Source organism: Chelon labrosus (assembly GCF_963514085.1).
Source record: "Chelon labrosus genome assembly, chromosome: 14".
Classification (NCBI taxonomy): domain Eukaryota; kingdom Metazoa; phylum Chordata; class Actinopteri; order Mugiliformes; family Mugilidae; genus Chelon; species Chelon labrosus.
Genome location: NC_140347.1, coordinates 23,077,568 through 23,101,606, shown reverse-complemented (window position 1 = coordinate 23,101,606; position 24,039 = coordinate 23,077,568). Strand labels below are relative to the sequence as shown.

The following is a 24,039-nucleotide window of genomic DNA, read 5'->3' as shown; positions in this document are numbered from 1 at the left end:
CTTGTACTACCATAACAGCCGTTACCAATGACATCAGCCACGGTCTTATCTCCTCAGGTGTCCCTGTAAGCCATGACAGTGACTGAGCCACCATGAACCACACCAAGAACTTGAAAGTGAAATGGCTGCATGGAACTCAGGCATCACCACGTTCAATTTCATGCTGGTTCTACCCTGCAACAACATGTAACCACCTTCTATGAAAAGTAGAAGAAAGGTTGGAAATACTGTTTCTAGATCATGTAGTAGAATTGCAATGTCTGTTAAAAAAAAAGAAAACAAAAAAGAAACAAACAATGTGGGCTCAATCACGAGTGGTACTTTAATCAGAAAAAAGAGAAATAATTACAAAGTATGAACTATACTGTACATTTTTAACATTTAATTAACTATAATAAAATAAAAATACATTAACATCAGTGCTGTAAATTGGTTTCTGTGCTCTTTGTATATTAGTTTTTCATCAGTCATAACATTATGACCACCTTCCTCATATTGTGTAGGTCTCCCATGTGCCCTATCAGAGAATGGACAAGGGTCTTCTAAGGGTGTAGTGTCTGCCAACAGAATGTTGTTAGTGGGGGCCTTTGGGTCCTATGGGTTGAGGGGGGCTCTGTGGATCATCCCACAGATACTTGATCAGTTTGGGATCTAGTGAATTTGGAGGCCAGGTCAACACCTTGTCCTGTTTTTTTGAATTGTTCCTAAAACATTTTTGTGTGTGTGTCTGTGTCAGGCTGCATCCTGATGGTGATGGCTGCTGCCATCAAGGAGTATCATTGCTATGGGGTGGGGGTGCCTGGTCTGGTCTAGTGGGATGCTACATGTATAAGTAACATCCACATGAATGCCAGGTCTAAAAGTTTCTAATGTTATTTACGTCTCCTGTCAGTGTGGCAATATATATATATATATTCACATACATATAAGGTATGAATGTGTATTTTCTTCTATAATGCACAAAGTGTTGAGCAGTTCAAATAAATATTTCCAATCTTCCACATTACATAAGGTCTTGCTTGGAAGGGCAAAGCAAATGCAAAAAGAAGTTTGTCAAATTTGGCCTCGGTGGGTGGTGGCAGAGTGGTGTTTTCTGGAGAGTCCTTGAGTAACGCTGAGACTCTCTCTCTCTCTCTGAATAAGTAGTCCCCGGGTAAATAGCAAACCTCGGAGTGGTGTTAATAAACCAACAAGCACACAAACAAGGGATGTGGGTTTCAGGGATTTTCCAGTGACATTCACAGTAAATAGCAGTCTTGTTGACTGACTGAAAGGTCGCGCAACATCTCCAATAGACATCAGTACAAATACAACATGCTGGAACTGCACAGCGGTGTGACCTTTACGGTGTCAAAGGGTTACTGGTAGTTTCTGACTGAGAACTTGATGCCATGGTTGTGGAGGCGGTCGATCAGACTGGTTTTGTAGAAGGCAGCTCCCGGAGTGTAAACCCCTCCCCTGTCAATAACCACAGAGAGACAGACAAGAGCGAGGTGGGGAGATTAAACAGTGATAATACTTCAATAAAGGAGACAGGAAGATGTGGATAAGACGGGATGACAACTTAATCCTCTCATTTATGACACAGTGGGGACAAAAGGAAGTGTGGCAAAAGACAGAGTTCACTGACCTCCTGGGGAGAGAGTGCAGCTCATTCAGAATGGTTACAGCCGCTTGTACCATAGCGGAGACTGTCGCTACATAACCCGGCTCTGTCAACGACAAGAAACAAACCCAGAGCTAAAATCTGAGAGAAAATCGTCCCAGTTACCCAAACCCTGATGTGACCCCCAAAATTATTATGTAAGCCCTCCCGCTGCAGTACATATTCACCAGTGCATATTATTCCAAAGCTGAAAACAGCAACAGAACAAATACACTTTTACTCCTGCTTGAGAAATGTTTGTCCATCGTCCAGCTGTTTGAGTCAATGACAAACTAATTGAATGATGTATGCTATAAATCTGGTACGGAAAGTTGTGACGGTCTTACCTGCTCCAACGACCTGAGTGCAGATCTTGGCGTTGGGTCGTCCCTGTGAGGGATCCGTCCCCGCTGAGTAGCCCTCCCCAAAAAACGCCATGCTGAAACAAGTGTCTTCTATCTGAGAGAGGATTAACAGTGAGGGGTGAAGTGAGACATTCATGTAGAATACTAGAATAATGCAGAATAATATAACATCATTAATGCCAAGTAAAAAAAAAAGAAAAAAAAAAGATGTTAGCCTCAGATTGACTGTCGAGAAGGGTCTGTAAGCGAACAATAAAAGCTCTGAAGTGCACTCATCTGTTAAGTTGCAACTGGGTTATGTTATATTGGACTCGCCGCTGTGTTGAGTGTTTCTCCTTGATGTTGTTACTGTCACCATTCCATTTAAAAATGAACTGGTGAAACAAAAACATACGACTGAAAATAGATGAGGCCAGCTCATCTATGATTTGTAGTACGTACCAACACTGACGCAGTAACAAGTGGACTTTTTGTCAGAAGAGCTTTTTGTTTAATGTGACAACTGTTACTTTTCATAACCTACTACCGACCTACTGCTAACCAAGTAGTTTAGTTACCTAAAACAAACTGCAACTGAATACTGTAGCAGTCTTTCTTAGCAGTCTTTGGTACCGTATCTGCCTGAAGAAACTCGTTTTCTCAAGATAATGAAAGAAAACATTTTCTCTATTGCTATGAGAACAAAATAGGAATGGATTCATTTGTAATCTTGAGATAACCGCATTAAGAAATAATTGCGGAATAGCTGTCTTTGCAAATAATTGCAAAGACAGCTATTCCTGGTTTCCGTACTTAATCAGTGCAGAAACCACTGTTATGGTTACAGTAGATATTCATAGAAACACTAGAGTGGAAGTCAAATTAACCCCAAAATCTTTTGTTGGTCTAGAGTCCCTCCGTTGGGAACTGATTATGCCCATGCAAAGAGCTGCCAGACCAATAAGCATTTTGATCGGCTGTAGGACTATCCAACTGCATGCAGAGGGTTTTTTTCTCTGTATTGCTTGAAACACGCCCATAAATAAACTGTGTTACCAGACTCAAATTCTGATAAAAAATAAATAAATAAATAAACGCCACATAAATAGATTAATCTCATTCAAATTCTCATGTTACCTGCTTCATGGTTGGACCAGCCTTGGTGAACAAACCGAAGGAGAAGAATGATGGAAACTTTGGGCAAAACCAAAAAAACTAAAATTAATCAGAATACATACATTACAAAGTCACACCATATTTGAAAGAGATTGTGACTCTACAGAATACACATTACAATACTGACTAAATTTACTGTTCATACGTCTATATCTTGGTTTTGTTTGCAGTGCAATGCTGGCAAATGAATATAATCCATGTTGTTTGGAAACATTTCTGTACCTCTCTGCTGCTGCATATGAGCAGCTTTGCATAAGCCTTCAAGCTTAGCACACATACAGTACATACAGTACACAACTTTTGCTGTCTTAGATCAACTTCACATAGAGGGGTTTCAGATTATGAATACCAAGACAGCATAAGGAGGCTTGTTAATTATATGTGTAGCTACCGTGGTGAGGAGTTTCCTGCCCAGGCTGAATTTGACCATGAACCAGAAGAGTAGGCCGCCACAGAGGAGCTTGACTACTGAGAAGAGGCCACCGACCCCCACGTAGGCACTGTACTGGACCTGTGGGTAGAGGGAGGGGTGGACGTCAGGAAGCAAGGGAGCATGTAGATGTTAAAAAGGAGGACTAAAGGTGATGAGGAAGGAAGCAGATGAGGGAAGAAGATTACAGGTGCAAGTGAGGGGGGGGATGAAAGATGAAAGGAAAGCGGTGTGTCGATAGAGAGGAGAGGGAGGGACTGAAGACGGGATGAGAGATGAAAGTGATAAAAGGAAAGTGAGGCAGGTGGTGGAAGCGGAGGATAGGAGAAAATTACATAGGTGAGAAGAAACAAAATCAGATAGAGGGAGGAAAGGGGAGATGGACACGGAGAGGAAGAAAAAATGAGGTTGAGATGAGATGTCAAAGGGAGTAACGAGCAGTGGGGAAGAAAGCGATGAATCACTACAGATGACTCATCACATTTCCACTCGGTTAGTAGAGGGTGATCTAAACAACATAATGAGATAGTTTCATTACGGGCCTGTGTCTCTGCCTGCGATCAAAACAGTGACAGCTGCAGAAATTGCTGACCTACTTACAGCAGGTACAGCAGGGGAAAAGTTTTTTTTTTTTTTTTGCTTTCCACAGTCAGGAGGCAAGAGATGCCACACAGTCAAAATAAGAAGGAGTATGTGTTGTTAATGGTTAATATTTAACCTCTTTGTGTCATTTAATACATCGCACCAAACGGTGTTCCATCCCGGGGGGGACGCAGATAGCTCCAAGATGCTGCAAGTCGTCTCAAAGCATGCATCTTTTACTGCCTCTAACAGAGCATGCAAAATCATTGAAAACACAGATATGTGTTTTACAGTCTAGTTAGCCCTCAAGGCTGGAGGACACACTGAGGTATTAGATTAGAAACATTCTCATAAAACGGTTGCAGATCTAGTTTGCGGTTGTGAATGTGACCTTCAAGTCTTCTGGTTAAATTACATCAACATCAGAGCCAACAGGTCATTGAACCACACATCTACAGTTAAATTTGTTCCAATCAAATATTTAGCCCAATTCCCATGGTACAGAGTAAAAATGGAAAAAAAGAATTACAGATTATTTGCTTAACAGAGCTTAAATCAAGACAGGAGCTTTCGCTGAGCATCAGCCTCTGAGGCCACGAGGAGTAATTACAGGACAATGGTAAAATTAGGCTCAAATTTAATCAGCAGCACTGTTTGATTGGTGTTGTGATGAAACTACAGAGAATTACCGGCTGGATCTGCAGAAGAATTTGAAAAGCTGGTCACAGTATGCAGTTGATCAGATAACTTATGTATAAAACAAGCCGCATTAAATAATATTCCTGCAAATATTATATGAGGAAGCAAATCCGTCCAACACATGTATTAGGCATCATAAGCACATACTATATATAAAACAGAATGCTCTAACCTGGCCTTTATTATGGTGTAATAAGTAATAGGAAACACTGTCATTTGTTGTGTTTCTGTAACCTTACTGGTGACTGTTGTTCTTCCTCATAAAGGAAGCGCTGGGTCCTCTTGACTACTGAGGGGTCAGAACCCATAAAGGGGATGGCATACTGCTCTATCTCCTTGCTGAAAAACACAAAACCCCTGGACACACGCACACAGAGAAAAATATTCGCACAAATTACTCAAAGAGAAAGCAAAGCGGTCTGTACACACCAAATCTGTCTCTGCGTGCAGCCTCAGCACTGCAGCTCATTTCATCCACTGATAGTCTCCTAAATCTGCCCCTCCAATCCCTGCCAGGCCCCACGTTCCGATAAAATCTCATTACACTGAATGTAAGTCACTCTGCCAGACAGTAATAGTCTGCAAATTGCAGCGATCTTGCAGAAACTTTGTACCTTGATGTGAGATGGATTTTTACAGTTACTTAAAGCTGAACTTGTCTCTTACTTGTAAAGTGTTTTTAAAGGCCTTGAGGCTGAACTAACTGGTCAAAGTTTCACCGTGGAAAATCAATTCACACTTGTACCAAATGTTTGGTAAATTACATTTATTTGCTCAAACAACAAATGTATTCACCACTTTAAAAGGGCAGTTGTAAGGGCATTTATAAATGGGATGGTATTAAAACTTTTGCCTGACGTGTAAGCCAAGAGTAAAAAAAAAAAATACAATTTCATTGGGAATCCCTCTCTGCTGAGCACTGAGGAAACAACCTATTTATTAGCTTATTGCAGCCAAGTTTCACATTCTAATAAAAAAGCTACTACTCAAACTAATGTGTTTTAGCCCAACAGTAATTGCTCAGTTATAGCCTCACCTCTTCCTGACTTTGGCTCCGGTCACAGGCAGCGGCTTGTGGCCAAACTTCTTCCTCAGCTGGCGGAGTGATCCGCTGTCTGCAAAGCCGTACACAGCAGACTGCCAAGTGGCATCATGGCCAGACGTCCCCTGCAAGGATCGAAAGCATGTTTAATTAAGTCACTGTGCAGGAAACCAGTGATATCCAAAAGTCCCCCTACAACTTTCCCGCAGTAAGAGTGTAATTTGAAGAAACAACTAATTTCTTTTGAGCGACAGTTTCAAGTAACCTGAGCCTGCTGGGAATGATTCACTCTCATTTTCAGAAAAGACGACAGTAACCAGGCTTATATATTATATATATTTGCATGTACCTATACTCAAGGATTCTCTCAGACATTTTCTTTTAAATTACATGAGTGTGTCACGTGTATTTTTTCATGCTCCATATTTTTTAACTATTCCCAGACAAGTTACACTGTGATTTTACAGTGATGGCTCCTGTGATTCAGTGCAGAAACTGCAGATGATAAGCCTACCTTAGGCCCGCTGCTAATATTCAGGAAGCTCTCCACTGCGGTAAGAGTTCCTGCAATTAGACCAAATCAAACTGATGAAGTACCACTTGAAACTTTTCTAAATACATTTAATTCAAGAGTGCAATGACTCAGAGAAAATAACAATCTAAAGATTAGTCATGCTGACTGTAAAATGTGGCTCTCACAAGACGAAATGTTTGAAGTTTTCACATATTTTTGCTAAATGAAATGTTTTATGTCCCACCTTTGAACTGTCTCTGAGTATAAAGAATACCCAGGTCTGCTGGTATGGAGTCAAACCCACAGCTACCAATCACATACACTCCTTTGTCCAAGGCCTTAGTGTGGTATTCCAGCTGCATACGCTCTAGAAACTACAGAGGTTGACACGGTCATCCACACCCATAATGCACAAACACCAATGTAGACGCAAACATAGCTCACGTCTCTTTATGTAGACCAGTTCCTAACAGCAGAGAAACTGACTGAACTATCTACCAACCTGAGGCTCCCCGCAGATGTCTACGTAGTGGGCTCCATTTTCTATGCAAGCTTTGACCACTGGTTCACCGTAAAATCTGTACTGAGAGGAGAAGGAGAGCATAAGGAAATCTGGCCAAACATAAAACCACAGCACGCTTGAACGACAATACTTACTGGTCCCACACAGTTGAGGATCACCACACCTTGTTGGCACATGACGGCCAGTGACTCCTTGATGGACACATCGGCAACAATGATTTCGGTGTCTGTCCTCAACTCAGGCATGGCTGATGGAAAGGAGAAAAGATCGTCTTTCACAAGCTGCAAGATGAATGACTATTACATTACACTCTTAGATTTTATTATACACTGATCAGGCATAAGATTATGACCGCCTGCCTAATATTGTGTAGATCTACATTTCTGTAATATTATGAACAATGCTGAAAATGCCAGGTAATATGACATTTATAACATTTTCTTAATGTTTAAAAGTCCACTTATCATTTACAACTTCTGATCAGTTAGACTGAGGTTCAACTGAGAGCTATAAAGCTCAAAAACCTGACCGACCAACCACTATCCATATTTAGCGGTTGAGTTTCTGCAGTAACTTCATCATTTAACCACCCACAAACCACAACTACAACAACTCTGACTGCTGCATGTCTCGGTCTAGTGACTCAGGTATCCTGCGACAGTGAAAGGCAGCCTGACATTTGATCGTTAGGAGCCTGACAGCTAACACTCTTGTCTCCGTTAGCTACAGCACACCCTGTCAGAGTCAGAGAACATACACAGCGTCCCCGCGGCTTGTTTCAGCACGTCCTCCAGGCGCTGTCTGCTTCTCCCGGCCACGGCCCATTTCAGAGGTACGCCGCCGGGACCCTCTGAGGCACAGCGGGCGACCTCCTCCACAACAAACTGCCCGGTGAAGCCCGAGGCACCGAAAATAATAACGTGATATGGTCTGGTGGAGGTCACGGCGGCCATTGTTTACGTTTCGGTCTGAAGTCCCGGCCGCTGCTGCCTGTTAACGTTAGTTCCGGTTCTGTGAGTTGGTTGGCTCAGCAACGAACGGAACTGTCGCAAAGTATTAAACCAGTGATGTGGTGATTTATTAACCAACAGCAACCGTGGTGTGTTGAGAACTAATTTCAAGACAATTTTTTTGTTTTATTTTTTTCCGCTGGTGGTAGGTTAGACGAGCATTTATTAAAGTATGAAGTTCACCTGTTAAAGGATACTATAAACATTGGTAACTTGGTAACATGTTACCAAGGTATTTACATGTTAGCGAGGTCTTCACTAACTCTCTTTAAACTGTCCTAAATATTTTCTGGAGGATAGGACACACTAGTGGGTCAAACTCCTATAAATTGCAGAGATGGCTATATCCATCCATCCAGATAGTCTAATCCATAGATATATTTCTATGGTCAACTCCTAACTGCAGCACTGCAGCAGTATCTGTGAACTTTCTAGAGAAAATGGTTGTTGATTCTGTGGTACGCGGCGACATCTAGTGGTCAGTATATGACTTACACAAACTTAATTGGGCTGAAAAGCCTAAAAAAAATCTATTAAACGGCACACATATTTATTTATTTTACAAAGAAGACTCTTTCAAATCAGGACAAGCATTGGAAAGAAAAATCACAATGACAAATATAACTTATTTAACAGATGTTTTTTTGATTAACTTGTGGACACAAGAGAACGTAAATATCGAAACATGTAAAGGTGAATTGCATAATGCAGTATGTATTGTTAAACAGTATCCACAGCGGCAAATACAGAGGTAACGTTTGAGACTTTGCAACCACAAGGAACTCAAAAGGAAAGATAAAATAATAACATCAGTACGAGCCAATGGATAAAAGAACGCAGGTCAAATTTACCCCCGTTCTACTGAAATGTGGTATTTACAGGTATGTTTTCTGTTGTATCACTTGAGAAACTGTTGGTCTTTAACATGGCGTTTTTCTTAACGTGATCTGGTGTGTGCACAAGCAATCCAAACGCACCTTTTCTTTTTAATTGTGCACCTGTTTGCACGCTGAAGGAAAAGACTGGATGTTATCACAAATCCTTATGCAGAACAGAAATTTTAGGACAACTCATGTAAGGATGAATGTGGAAACATTGAGCACCAAAAACATAAACATAAAGTAAATGCCTTAGTTTGTGAAGCAACTGTTAAATCTATGTATTGCATACCAAGTGATAACCATGATGACTGCACTGAAATAAACTGTGTTATAAGGTGGTGGGTGCTGGACTGGAATATGATGCTGTGCCTTCGTTTTAATAGGGCTATTCCATGTACCAAAATCACATATGTTATGTGTAATGCTTCTATTTGTCTGGTCATATTATGATCGGACAAATGATAAGAGTAATGTTAAAGTAAACATCAGCATTGAGGTAAACAAGCAGTTATGAAACGATCCCTTTAAAGGGATAATAAAGGCATGTCTGCATCTGTAAGCAGTGTCTATCCAAACTAATAAAATCTTAATTTCCTTTCTTTTTTCAGGATGTCAAACATCTGTATAATGTGTTTGACATAAGCGTACACCCCTGTAGTGTTCTCACTGAGCATAGATGGGTCATCTACAGAGCAATAGATAATCAAATTAAATTTTAAAAAAAGGGGGGGAGAAAAACAATTATTTGGTCCATTATTATTTAAAAAATCCACAAACATATGATTCTATATTTCTAATGACAGCTTCTCTCTGTAAAAGTCAAAATAAAACAGTTTAAACATAAAATCATCTGGAACAAATAAGACGCATTTATCCACAGTTACAACTTGCTACAACTGTGAGGGAAACACAAACACGCACATCATCTAGTTTTTCTGTTTTAATATAAATATAGAGAGGTCTCTTGGCTGGTATAGCTAACAAACAGTAGTAAAGAATATTCTTTTTAATCATCAGACAACATGTTCCCATCATCACATGTTTTTCATCTGAGGCGAAGAAATGTGGATTCTGACAGTGTCTGTTTGGTGTTGCTTTGAGCACCCGTTAAAATATACATCAATCTCAGTCCATTTGATCTAATTCACAAGTGAGACAGAGAATGCAGGCTGTTTTGTTCAGCCAGCCATTGCAGAAGAAATCAACTTGTAAACTCTCCGGATGGCAGGATCTGTTTGATGCTCGGGAAGTCCCATCACCACCATCTTATTCTAAACTGCAGATTGTGTCCATTGCAGCTAAAATGTCTGAAGCAGCTCTCCCCTGGGATGCAGAGGAAAGGGTCTAAGTCCGGAGGGGCAGCCAGTGTGCGAGCCCTTCAAAGAACCTCCGTATGTTTAGGACATAGAAGTCCACGTTGTGAGCGAAGTCGGTGCAGATGTTGGAGTAAGTGTCCACCAGGGTGCAGTAGAGAGCAGTCCCTCCTATGCTGATCACCACAGTAACCAGGCACAGCAGCAGCAGAATCAGGCAGGAATCACCACCCACCTCATCTACAAGTAAGAAATGACAAATGTTAATTGTGTCCTCATGCTCTCAGAATATTGAGACTGTAGTATGGTGTAGATTTCACCATGAGAAAGCATGTTAAAGGAATTTTACTTTATATAAACATGTTCTGCTGCTTCCTTAATTGAATCAATACACAGCTCAGTGAAAGAAAAGTGATGGAGTTGTGCGCTGTTCGTGACAGCTGTAACATTTGTTGAGCTGTACCTTGCTCAATGCCGTCCTCTGGCTCACTGAAGCGAACCTTGCGTTTGGCATTCTGTTTAATACCAATATTGTTTAGAGGAGGCAATCCATCCAGCGATGCCCTCCTCCTCTTCAGTATGGAGACCAGACCATCTGGGGAGGAGTTCTGAAAGAGACACAAAGAAAAAGAAATGAGAACTTTGTGTCTGAAGTTTAGGATATAGGCGTACCCACGATGAAGTGGTACCAAATCCATCCTTCAGTGTTGGATAAACATTAAATTAACAGATATTAAAGGAAAAATTATTTTTTTACTCAGATAATTTTTATTAGGCGAGTAAGAAACCAAATCTCGACCTGCTAACTCTCTCCAATTACCAATCTATTTCTACAAGTCCTTTCTTTTCTAAATTGCTCTTGCCTCTCAGCCGATCATATTCATGAGGGTCAACAGCAGAACGTTCTTTGTTGCTGTTGGAAATGTTCCCATTTTACTCCAGGCATTACCCAAGAGTCAAACTTGGGTCTGCTCAGTGTTGCTAGATACAGCTGATGGTTTCCAGCCCAAAAGCTGTTCAAAAACCCTCCAGAGAGAGCACACACACACACACACACACACGGCCCAAAATATTAGATCGATGCTTTGTTGAGTACTTTAATCAACCAGCTTGAGTTGTGTAGCCTATCATGACAAACAATGCAGTCAGAGCATAGAAATCATCCGGCAAAAAACTCCAGCAGCCAACCACCACAACTGCTCACATCTGGCAACTACAAAACCACTTGATAACGTCATGAAGTCTACTGATAGGCCTGTGGAGCTTCTATACTCTTTAGAAAGCGGGACAAGCTTATACAGTTTTATTTTACTTGTTTACAAAGATTGATTTACAACTACAACTATTTGTGAACATCACTTTAAATGCTGCAGATTTTTTGACGCCTATTTGATCCCACATTGTGCAGTGGATACAATAATGGCGAATATGGATGTTAGGCACCCATCTTTTGTATACAATCTCTGGTCACAACTAATAGAAGATTTAGCTTTAAATAATGACAGTAAAACCACGGTGGCATCATCAAAGATAATCAATTGTGGTTGATAGAGCAACTAGTATTGGTCAGCAGATGAATTGGAGCTTAGCCACAGAGGCTTGGCTGAGGCAAGTAAACACAGCGTTTCTGAAGCACAGGTGCAACAACACTGAAGCACAAGATATACTCTGTGTTTATAAGGACTTAGCAGGTCTGATTAATGTGTTTCATTTGGGCAAGCTCAGGATTATACGGGTCCCAAAATTAAATTGTTCACTGTTATAGATTACAATATGGAGCCTCTGTGTGAGGTTTAAGTTCTCGTATCTAGAGAAATTCCTAGCACAGCGTTAAAAACTACCCACCCTAATAATCTCTTAACAAAGCACAGGGCAGGATCCGCACGCTGCATGTTGTGATCATACGGTTAGTACTGAAATGGAGTCATCTCTCAGGCTGTCAGCCTCATCTGCTGCCATAATTTGTAGGTCAATTATTCTGTGGGGTGAGTAGGTCAGTAGTGTGCTGACTATTGCCCTGGTAACTGCATTCAGTTAAATCTATACCGAGCCACATTAGCATATTATGTATAAGACACATTTCTCTCAGCACTACAAATGTCAACCTCACAATCATGCAAAGGAAATCTTAATGTGTCCAGTAGTTTCAGACATTTCAACCTGGAATGAAGGCCTACCAACACTGCCATCACCAGAGCAATGGCTAAAAATCAGTATTCACAGGGAAATTAGTTAATCTAATGAGTTAGTAATGGTGCTATTGACGCATATTAGCACAGGCTGTGAGTCCTGAGTCTCCAGGCCAGCTGGACTGCTGCCTGACAGAGAAGAAGAGCAGCAAAGAGAACTAACAGAAACACTCAGAGCATCATAAAACATGACTCATCCACAGCAGAAGAAGAACCTGTCTTTTAAATATTTGCTTTATTTAAATTATTGCTTTATTGAGCTCTCGGAGCTCACTCTGAAAGGACACAGTGTGGCCTTTTCACATCTCACATTGTCAATAGTGATGTATTATAGAGGCTATAAACTAATGCTGCAGCCTTCTGCTCAGTTTCTCTTTTGAGGACTCAATAAGCAGAGAGCCCCTGGACTGAATGCCTATTTTACAGCTACTATACTTTGACATCTGTCCATTAGTTCAGCGTTGTTTGCTGCCTTTTGTTTCTTTCAGAAACCCCCCAAATCTGTTGAGGACTCATCTTATACACCGATCATGCATAACATTATGACCACCTTCCTAATATTGTGTAGTTCTCCCTTGTCCCTCCAAAACAGTTGTGACTCATCAGAGAATGGACATGGGCCTTCTGAGGGTGTCCTGTGGTGTCTGGCAACAGAATGTTGTTGGTGGGGGCCTTTGGGTCCTATGGGTTGAGGGGAGGGGCCTCTGTGGATCATCGTACAGATACTTGATCAATTTGGGATCTAGTGAATTTGGAGGCCAGGTCAACAGCTTGTGCTGTTCTTCATGTTTTTTGATTTGTTCCTAAAGCGTTTTTGTGTGTGTGTCTGTGTCAGGCTGCATCCTGCTGGGGATGGCTGCTGCCATCAAGGAGTGTCATTGCTATGGGGTGGGGGTGCCTGGTCTGGTGTAGGTGGGTGCTCCATTTCATTTTGTCAAAAGACACAGATTATTCCTTCAACTCTGGCAAGAAGAATGGACATATTCTAAAATAATCTGGAGCAGATCTGCAAGAAGGACCTCCTTCCAGTTTGGTGGGTTAATGTTTAATTTCTAAATTTAAGTTTCTTATGTAAGTTACCAAGATGCAAACCCTACAAAAAAAAACTCATGAAAAGGGATCCAACACTGGAAAAGAAAAGGAGTCCCTCGCAGTCAAGCCTCAACTGGATTCCATAAACCACGGGTGAGGCCTTCAGCCTGCATGCTTGTTTGGAATAACTCTGATTTCATCCCCACCTTTAAGAGGAACCAGGCCCCTCCAGCTCAGAGTTTGAGCCAGGACATGATATCTTGGCTCAGGCCCCAGCTCAGTAATCTAGCACATTTGGCAGAGTAGACTTCCCAAGTGTGAGGCCACACCAAGCGAACATGGGTGGAGATTTTTTAACAGAAAAGTTGACAATGATCTCAGAGGAGAACCACAGAGATCCTTCATAGGCGTGGCCCAGCAAAGACAAAGAGCTGGCCAGGATGTAGGGTTTAACCCAATAGTCTTATTTTCTGCAGGCGGAAAGGATAGTAGACAGTGAAAACAGATGAGCGAGAGAGAGGAAGGAAGGAAGGTGGATGCATCTAGAAAGAGGTGAAAGAGGAGTGGAGAGGAGAAAAGCTGTGCAGGATGCAAAGACACTTTATGTTTGCACTGCACTTAGAATAAATAAGTATAAGTAAAATAACAAAATATAAACAGCACCAATGGAAACTACTACTGCAAGTCTTTAGGGCTTGGAGCCAAAGGGGAACACCCAGTGAAGCAAATGGTTAAAAAAACAACAGCAAGAAAGACAGAGAAAGCTAAGCAGACAAACAAACTGGGAAAAAACAGTGATGTTTAAAGGAAGATAAACCAAAAGCAAAGTGTTTCCCTACCCCTTCTGTGTGTGACAGTTTGGCCAGGTCCTTGTCTGAAGCCTGGGTTACTCCTGTTGGCCACTCCACCTTCACCTCCTCCTCCTCTGGAGTCTCTTCACACTGCTCCTCTTCCTCTTCTACTTCCTGTCCTTCCTCATATGTCTCCTCTACTCCACCTCCATCCTCCTGCTTTTGGCCGGTCTGTGGCACGAGGAGCTCTTGCTCTGAGTCCACGCTTTGCTCTTTTTCCTCATCGTCATGTGATGTTGCGAGCTTGTTGCCTGGAAGGTGGCAGAAACGAAGGCCATTTATTGCTGAAGCTTTACTCAATGTCAACTTGTGTGTATTGATGCAGAACACCAGTGTATAAAACAGAAGGTCAGGATTAAAGGAGACCAAACCAGATTAAAGGAGATGGTGTAAACATCCACCAGAGTTTACTCTATCGTGTTTAACGTTTCCATGTTTATATGAAAACCTGCAGTAATGGAATCCACTGCATCCTCCCTTTATTTTACTCTACTGAACTGCACACAAACATGAGTTATAATAGGTGATTCATGACACTAGGAAATGTTTGTGTTTCTTGTCAATTGTTGTGTGCCTCTACAGTATCTAGAGGCCATGTGGCGATTCAGACAAAAACACAACCGCTATTATAAGATTATATTTATCCCACATTTATAAATGATCACCTGAAAAGGAAAAAGCACTGTGATGTTCATTAGTAGTGAGAGCCTTTTAAAATATTCTGACCTTGTAACTAACTAAATAATAAATAAATCTAATCAAAAATTAACAAATGAAATCATTTCATACAAGTACATTTTGTGGGTTTCTGCCATTAACAATGGTATCAGTGTTGTGATCACAATGATGAGTACGGAGATCCGTGGAGTTAATTTACAATCCAATTATTCTGAGCTTTGTGCAAGTCTCAAAATAACTAACCTCAGGATGGACATCAGTAAAATAATAATAATTTAACGTGTGTGCTTTCAGTGAGACTGCGAGCGACACAGCTTGTTTGTTTTAAAATAAATATAATAAGTATAATTTTCCCAGTCATGCATACACACAACAAACAGCCGTTCATGGTTCTGAAACAACAGTGATTCATTAGAGACAGCAGCTGTATACCATATCATCTACGCCCCAAATGACTTTGGTGATTGTTTACATACAGGGTGCAAAAACTGAGACTGGATCGCAAGTGTTGGCTGGGGACGCATGTCCAGACACGTTTTAACGCCAGGTGTGAACACACGTACTTAAAGCCAGCCAGCTGCAATTGGATTGCCCATGAAGGATGTTAATGCAAGACCTGAAAAGGGCCGTTGACACATATTTAAAGGACGATTCCATTCAAAGGGACCTGCAGCCAGTTGCTTTTTCACCATAAGTCTGAACACACCGTTAGTCCTGTTTTTTCCTTTAGTACTACTAATAGACAGTAATACATGTTTACCTTTGTTGTGATGGGATTGTAGTATATTGTTCTTTGTCTGAATGACTTTCAGAGCTGTGTTCACCTTGTTCTATTGAATGAAACAAAGTTAACAATTTGTCACGTGGAAAAAGTCTGTATTTGAGCAAAAACCGTTATAGAAAGGAAAGAGGTCACATGTCTTACCTCTTCCACGCTTGTGGATGGTCTGAGTGATGCCAAAGAGAGATCAAGAAAAGAGGAGTCAGGGGAAAACCAGAGAGACACAGTGAGATAGAGAAAGGTCAGTTAAGTTCATGTCATGTTACTGAACTTGAACTGAACTTAGCAACAGAGGCTGGTGTCTAATCTTCAGTTAAATCAAGTCCACCTGCATCAAATGACCGTGGGCTGCTGTAACATACCAAGAGTCAAAGCAAACATGGGGCGCGGCGTGCGGCATGCAGACCAGAGGTATTTGTCTCGGTCTGTCCGGAAATTACTATCCTGCAGAAACCGTTTGTGCCCCGTCTGAAATATTGATTTTCACATTCATTCCTATGCGTGTTTCCATCTTTGCTGTATCCTCATGCATTATAAATGCATCGACCCTTTCTTTACGACTTCTCAATGTGTTCTCATGAGGGACAAAGACTGCAGCTGATAATAATAAAGAATAAAGTAGAATATGGTCCTTAAAGGTTTCTCACTAACAGTAATGAAGGTAATGGGAGGAAATGCAGACAGTGGCCAGTGATTTGAGTTTCTGCCTTCTGTACGCGAGCGGACACTTAAAAAAAACTTCACATCAGACACAGTTGCACAAAATATGCGCGGAAATGACACTGAAATGTGAGAAAGATCTGCTGCTGCGTTGTACCTGAGGTGTGTCCTGCAGATCTGACTCAGCGTCTCGATGTGTTTCTGGCTAAGGCTGTTTGTGTCGTCTGGTAAACTGCTCTCTGTGTCCTTCTTCTCCCTCCACTGGCTCTCTGGGATCACGCAGAGAGTGCAGGTGCACACAAAATAAATGTACATACCTTTACATTTAAGTTTTTGATTGCTGGTTATATTTTAAGGAGGAGAGAAACAGGTGCATGCAGTACCCCAGTTCTCCTGCAGGGCGGCGAGGTTGGAGAGCAGACGTTCATGATAGAGCTTCTCTAGCTGCAAGAACTGGATGGCGCAATGATCTGAAAGCGTCACCAGTTAAAGATGCAACACACACTACGATACCAAAGGAATCGTGTACACTTCAATTTAGGGAGGTGGTGACTCATGAAGGAGTACAGATGGAGACTTTAATAAACCAAAAACAATAAAAAGCAAAACACACATGGGCTACAGCATAAAAGGCCTCAGCTGGCTCATAATCCAAAGGTCAGTAAAAAGACAGAGCCACTAAAGGCTACTGCATTTTAAGTCAGTCAGGGCAACAGCAAGTTACCCAGCAATGACAAAAGCTACATATCTATTTGTCACATAAGATAGAGGTTAAGGAAAGGCTTCATTAGCCAAGCTGAATTTAAAGTGATCACTTTGAGAAGGGGTCAGCTAAGATGTCCAAAAACACTGAAACGATATTGTGAATGAACATACATTCAGTTCTCATTTTGGTGGACATCTAAGTTTAACTAGCCCATCTGCTTTTGTGAGAAACTAAACCAAATGTCTCTGAAATGTCTCAAATAAAAAGTCGGACTTCAGATCTGAGAAATGAAGAAACTGGATTTTAAAAAATCCAGTATTAACAAAAACTAATGACTAGCCAATGTCACAATATATTTATAATAAACGGTTTTGTTCCGTAAAAAGTAATTCATCTGGACAAAGCATAATCTGTAAACAAAGCTTCAGATACCAGCACGGTAATGTGAAGCTCCATGAGCTACTCTGAAAGAAACGTCTATGATTCTGTTCTGCTAAAATGCTGAGACTGTGGGAAGATCGTTCTATTAAAAATGTTTCCTACTCGACATCTCCCCTTTCTGCTGAGCTTTTGCTGCAAGCAGGTTTCTCTCTCTGTCTCATATATCCTCTCTTCCCTTACATTAGGAATTCTCTCTGCGTCTCTTTCTCTCTCTCCCCTCACACAATCACATAAACACACACCATCATGGTTTGCAGCAAGACAGGCTGACAGCTGTTACCAGGGAAACAGCACAAACAGCGCCAAAGGAAACTACTACTGCAAGCCCTTAGGGCTTGGAGCCAAAGTATGGGGAACACCCAGTGACTGAGAGGCAAATGAGCAGATAGAAAACAACAGCAAGAGATACAGAGAAAGCTGAGCAGTCAAACAAACGGGGAAAAAACAGTGATCAAAATTAGTTTGCCCTCTGACATCTCTGATCACCGCTGCTAGACAGCTGTATTGTATTAACTTTGTCCTTATTTGTACTAAATGTTTTAGGGTCAGGACAAACCACCAGTCGAAGAAACAACAGCTTTTAAATCCCTGCATTTGCTTTGTTTGATGACTCACGCCAAAGAAAATAGCCCAACAAAATAAAGATAATGACACCATGCAGTTGGTATCACCATCCTACACATTTTTTTATTTTTTTATTTTTTTTATCATCACATGCCAGTCTGGTTCAGTCACGACTCAGCTGGATAATACAAGTGACTCAAATGTCACATTTCATTAAAACATGGGGTCAGTGCCCGTGTGAAAGGATACAGTCCTCTTTGAGCGAGTAGGCCTCTGCAACCTTTAAAGATAAAAAAAAAAGATAATGATTAAGCAGGAGGAGGTAGTACACTGATTTTCAAGTTCTTCATGTCAAGTTAGCGTGATGTCGCTATTAACCAGTGCAGGATGAAAACACAAAAATGAATTTAAACCACACCGACATGTGCTGAAAATGATGTTACACTAATTGGGCCGTTATAAAATGTAGATGTCTTTGCTTGAAATTCACTAAATCCCTTCAAATATGAGGATCACATGGAGGGAGGCATACCAGGAACAAGAGACATGCAGACAACCTGTGAGACACGAAGTCACATGCAAATACTTATAGCCTGGATTAACATGTCTCTGTGGGCTTGTTTCCCATCCCGATGCTTTTACCTTCATCTCCATCACAGCAGGCCTCTGCTTACTGGCTATTGCGCTCTACATTCCCAAAGTGTGGGGGTGCGCGAGATGAAAAATGCAATGGCGGAGAAGAAGTTATCTTCTTCTAGGTGCTGTATAGGCGCACCTAGCTTGTGGCCTCTTACGTCATGCATTTTTGCAAATATGATCAAATGGCTGAAATCAGGGAAACTGTCAGGTGGGATACAGTGTTTCAGGTCAATTCAAACTATTAAATAATTTGAATATATAATCAACTGACTAAACTGATTATCCACATTTGATCTGAAGTTAGACTCAAGTTTGGTCATATTTTTTTGTTCTGTACAGCTGTGTCCTGAGTGGCCTGAAAGTTCTTGGTTATTTCTGTGCCAGTAATTACACCAATCCCTCTCTCATGGGAGTATTTCTATGACCTCGTCCTATCAGTGTCTGCTAAATGGGACAAAATGAAACACCAGGAATGTTGCCTTTTGGTTTATTTAGAAGACAGACTATTTATATACCCAGTAAGAAGGCTATTGCAGTGTTTTATATAAGATTATTTGAAACAAAATCTCCCAATGTGCATGACACCGTATAGGTTTGTTGGAACACACGTCCACAGACTGACTGAAGAAAACACAACATTTTGCTTATTACACACGGTAATACACAGGTTATGTCAGATAATGGTCCCTTGAGCTGAGAAATGTTAAAGGTCCCTTCTGTTGCCAAGCTCTAAGAAACCCCACCCTTCAGAGTGAAGTTCATTGCACACAGTTGCCTTGCATCATTTTCAGCAACACTGAACTCAGATTGACGTGCTTCTGTTGGTGCTGATGATAAAAAGAAGAACTCTAAAGACCCAAAGGGTTTTTTGATCCTGCAAGACTGACACTTTAAACAAGATGCTGTAGAACATACAATATCCAACACTTACTTCAAAGGAACTCTTGAAACATACTGAAATTTATTTTATTAATTTTAATGTAGACTTACTGAAGCCTACCTAATCATGGAATAAAAAATACAATATTTACTTTTCCAGTGAGTCAGTTCAAAGAGAGGCTCTGGCATATGGCCCCCCATTGCCCCATCCTTCTACGGATTGATTTCTACTTCTGCATCAAATCGAGTCTATGCCATAGCCTACAAAACTGGCAACGGTGTGATTTCTATTTCATCGTCTTGAGTTTCTGTTAGTTTACTAACTCTGCCTCAAAAGATGAGTGAATCATGTTGGAGTGGGATTTTATAACGCTATGCTATGCTATACATACTATGTTGTACTATGCTGTGCTATGCTATGCTATGCAAAACTATGCCATGCTATACTATGCCATGCTATGCTATGCTATGCTATGCTATGCTATGCTGGACTATACTAGACTAGATTAGGCTAGGCTAGGCTAGGCTATACTTTACTATACTATACTATACTATATTAGACTATGCTTTATTATACTATACTATACTAGACTAGACTAGACTAGACTAGACTATGCTATGCTATGCTATGCTTTATTATACTATACTATGCTATGCTTTATTATACTATACTATACTATGCTATGCTATGCTTTACTATACTATCCTATACTATGTAATACTATGTAGTATGACTTTCCTGAATTCTTTTATTTAACTGTTCTGACTAGATTTATTTTGTGTTTTTTCAAAATGTTTTAGACTAAACTTCTAGACAGATTAATTTAGGCCATGAAATATTCTCAGTACTAAGATAGCAGCATTTATGACCAAATAAGGAGCTTTATTTCTAATACACAATGACAGACACTGACCATGTTCCAGACAGAAGTGGGCCAGGCACAGTTACAGTATTCGCAGTGCGAAGCAGCACTCACTCCAGCAGAAACTCCTCATAATTGGGACTGAATTTGTCAGAACAACTCTGATCATGCCTCTGGCTCTTATAGTAACATGTCACATATCTGCTTTTGTCAAGTAAGTCTAAATCTGTAATGCCTCTTCTTTCCTTCCTTAGCATTTTTAAGCAAAACAGCTTCCCCGCTTGCTCCACGATTACTTCAGTTGGCAGCAATGCAAAGTAAACCGAAAGCTCTTTGATGCACTGCAATAGCTCAGACAAATTAATCATATTGTGAGTGTTGTTTGGAAATAGTATTCTATAAAGTATTTCACACGTAATACAATACCGATGATCTTGTACTGTGATCCTTTTCAAGAAAACACAGAAGCAGACTATATTTATCACACATCTAATTAGCATGTCTGTTGAACACCATAATTGTGATCTGAGGCAGGGGGCGGCAGGAAACAAATAAAGAGCACAGGGTTGCTAGTTCAAATACCCGCACCAGCACAACAGAACATAATGTTCTTTTCTACCTCAGCAAGCACTGCTAACATTTTAGACTTTCACATACCAGACCTATTTAGATTATAAAACGAGCTGTATCTTCCTGCGTTTATAATTTCATATTTGTCTCTAACGCTAACAGAGAAAAAAATAGACTTTGTAATAAGGTTACACAGAAGAACTGTCACACAGAAACACACCTATTGTACTTGTTGTAGATGTGAGCGTCCAGAAACTCTGCATCCACACCCACTCACAGACCTTTTCTGTCTAAATAAAGACACACAAAATTCCCTCTGGATCTGGGAGAAAATGTTCCTCAAAGCTTCTCTCAAATGTTCAACCGCACACGCACAAACAGACACAAACCTGGTGCAGGGAGTGTGGTAGCAGAGTGTAGTCGCTGTTTTCTCCCAGAGTCTGCAGGGAGGCCAGAAGCTCTGGGCTGGGGCTCTGGAGCCCATCTCTGGAGACACTTCCTAGAAACACAAACAAATGCTAGAATGAATATACCTACTGTTGGAGAACAATATTCTAGTGATTTGCATCATCTTCGGTTTGTTCGCAGCGTATTTGCTGCTGTACTTCACAACTGAATATCGCAATAGTTGCTGTTATCATGTATTGGTATGAAAATACTGTATGTGGTGCGCATTGTTACCAACACTGTTACTGGTCCTACTCAGCCAGTGAAACCAGTTGTATTATGTCTTCTGTGTCTCTTGAGGAGCTTCGTTAAGTCTCCCCCTCCCATAATCACATCACAGTGATATCATCAGGGTTAAGTCAGTTCTGGCTTGGACAACAACTTTATGACAACTACTGAGATTGCGGTTACGATATGGGAAGTCATGGAAGTTTTTACCCCAAATTACAAAGAAAAATCTATACTATTGAGTTACAATAAACTGTTTTATATATTTTTTATATTTACATTTACAAGAGACATTTTATTTATATTTACAAGAGGGGCCTCTTCTCATGAATATGGTAAACACATTGCCAATTTAAAGGCAGCAAAGGAGAGTCTGGCGGTTGCATTATAGGAAATGCAAGATCCAGCACTGTTGCAGCAAGGAATTGAAAGTTAAGACATCTTGTATCAAACTTGATTTTTTTCACTTTCTCTCCAAAGAATTACATTAGAGGCTTAATGGTGTTTTACAATAAACGTGAAGCTAAAGCATGGTTTATTCTTCTGGGTCAAAAATGTGTCCATAGAGCCTATGTGGCGGCCTAAGCAAGTTGCCTATGCCGTTGTGAACATTTAATCTAGTGTGACGTTATTCAGCGGTGTGATTTCTATGTCACGGTGTTGAGTTGAACATGCTGAGGGGTAATTCTCCTGCGCTTGTCCGGCCACTGAGAAACACGGATGAGGAAATGCATTTCAGATCGCAGATCACAGTTGGTGGTCTGCGTCGATGCAGCATGTAGTTACATTTCTGTGAGGTGCCCGCTCTGCATCTTATCTACTGTGTTGCTCTGTGGTGTAGATAAATTACCTAGACAGTTAGCTTAACACAAAGATTCAAAGGATGAGGACAAACAGCTAGTCTAGACCATTTTAGGCGAGAGTAAGATATAAATCATTAACGTTTCAAGTGAGGGCTTGCTTTAAGGGCTAGGTTAAGTTTAGGTTACCGGTTAAGGTTAGACAAGTAGTTACACAAGTGACTGTGTGTGTGTTTTTGTGTGTGTAATCCCCACAGGGTACGGTACATGCTAAAGCCAAGAGACAAACCTCCGCAGGTTGCCACTGGTGACAGCCTGTGAGCCCCTCGCCTGTCACCATTACTGTGACAATGAATCACTATTAGCCGTAGCTGTACGCTGCAACTCTTACATAACACAGCTTATCAACTACAGCTGTATAGTACATTACAAACATCCAAGAGTATTGCCCGTAGCTTCCTTACGGCTTAGTATCATCCTGATCATCTTAAGCTCTGCTTTTTCCGGTACACTATAACAGTTTGTGGGAAAACCCTGGTCCACAGATGGACTTGGATAAGCTTTGAGTTGTTCTGAAAAGCTTTCAATCAGCAGTTCTCTACAGATTGTGTGTTCTCACTCTACTGTACTGTGTTGTTTAAAGATGATTAACTTATCCCTCTGAGGCGTTTTATTGAATGAAATGTTTTATGTGTCATTACCGCCCACATTAGCTGATTCTGCATACCAATCCAAATTTCCTGAGGTGCACAAACATCAAAAAAGAAAATGCTGCAGTTGTGTCTTGTATACAGATAAGGAATGCAAAGAGTTTTACCTGTGGCGCTATCAATGAACTCCCCTTCTTCCTTCTGTGCAGCTCCAATTTCTGGGCCTTTCAGCGGGCTGGTGTTTTTGTTACCCATCTCCTCTGTTCCTGTAGCAATCTTCTCCCCCAAGTGCACCAAAAGCTGCTCGGAGATCCTCCAGTGGGCCGTGGCTGGGTCTCTTTTTCAGGCTCTCACTAGAAGAACATTAACTGTCTCTGACTTTTATCAGTGCGCTTCCTTTTAGCAGAGATAAGGAAATTGCTTGGGAAACTTTGTGCTGGCTTAAGGTTCCTGAAGAAAAACATAAATGGTGGCTAGAGCACTTGAGAATGAGATCTCAGCAGGTTTGGTCTGTGATCACTCTCTATGGAGCATGTGATTTAATCCTCCATCGCCTCTCCTGGGTGGCCAAAACAGAGAGATTTGACCACCAGAGTCTATGAACACACGGCTGTGGAGGATGTAGTTCCCAGCTCTCACAGGCTTTCTGCAGTCCTTCAATCCTGAGTGGTTTATTCTGCCTTTTGTCTTATCCCTTCGACGATGAGTTCAGTGCAATGTCCTTTCCTTGTCCCCAGCAAGCTGTCAAAAAAAATTAGACACATTTTTAACAGAATAACAAAACATATGCTACTTGAATGCAGTTCTAAGAGGCATCAGAGAGGGTAGAAAGAGAGAGCTGGATGCAAAGAGAAGTAGTATTGCTGGCGAAATGGCAGCTATGTCTATGAATAAATGGACTT

The 24,039-nt window shown here is 41.0% G+C and overlaps 2 protein-coding genes across 3 annotated transcripts; both read right to left on the bottom strand.

Annotated features, from left to right (window-relative positions):
- Window positions 1-326: 326 nt before the first annotated feature.
- LOC311499331 (saccharopine dehydrogenase-like oxidoreductase) lies at window positions 327-7,922 on the bottom strand. 2 transcript variants are annotated; one of them, XM_084560283.1, is made up of 12 exons: window positions 7,713-7,922; window positions 7,090-7,202; window positions 6,935-7,015; window positions 6,677-6,806; window positions 6,433-6,482; window positions 5,913-6,043; window positions 5,116-5,233; window positions 3,557-3,676; window positions 3,127-3,183; window positions 1,993-2,104; window positions 1,631-1,712; window positions 327-1,458 (listed from the first exon to the last, which is right to left on the bottom strand). In XM_084560283.1, exons 1-12 carry the CDS (start codon window positions 7,906-7,908, stop codon window positions 1,359-1,361), a joined length of 1,290 nt encoding a protein of 429 aa, XP_084416409.1. In that variant the 5' UTR covers window positions 7,909-7,922; the 3' UTR covers window positions 327-1,358. The 2 variants fall into 2 exon arrangements, with proteins under 2 accessions (XP_084416409.1, XP_084416408.1); XM_084560282.1 differs by having other exon boundaries at window positions 1,370-1,712.
- Window positions 7,923-10,168: 2,246 nt separating this feature from the next.
- Window positions 10,169-23,392, bottom strand: cnstb (consortin, connexin sorting protein b; the record flags this gene model as incomplete). The annotated part of the gene is made up of 8 exons (XM_084560991.1): window positions 10,169-10,399; window positions 10,623-10,767; window positions 14,220-14,565; window positions 16,508-16,617; window positions 16,705-16,820; window positions 18,311-18,341; window positions 21,402-21,511; window positions 23,305-23,392. The coding sequence occupies 8 exons, from the start codon at window positions 23,390-23,392 to the stop codon at window positions 10,191-10,193; spliced, it is 1,155 nt and encodes a 384-aa protein (XP_084417117.1). The 3' UTR covers window positions 10,169-10,190.
- Between the last annotated feature and the right edge of the window lie 647 nt (window positions 23,393-24,039).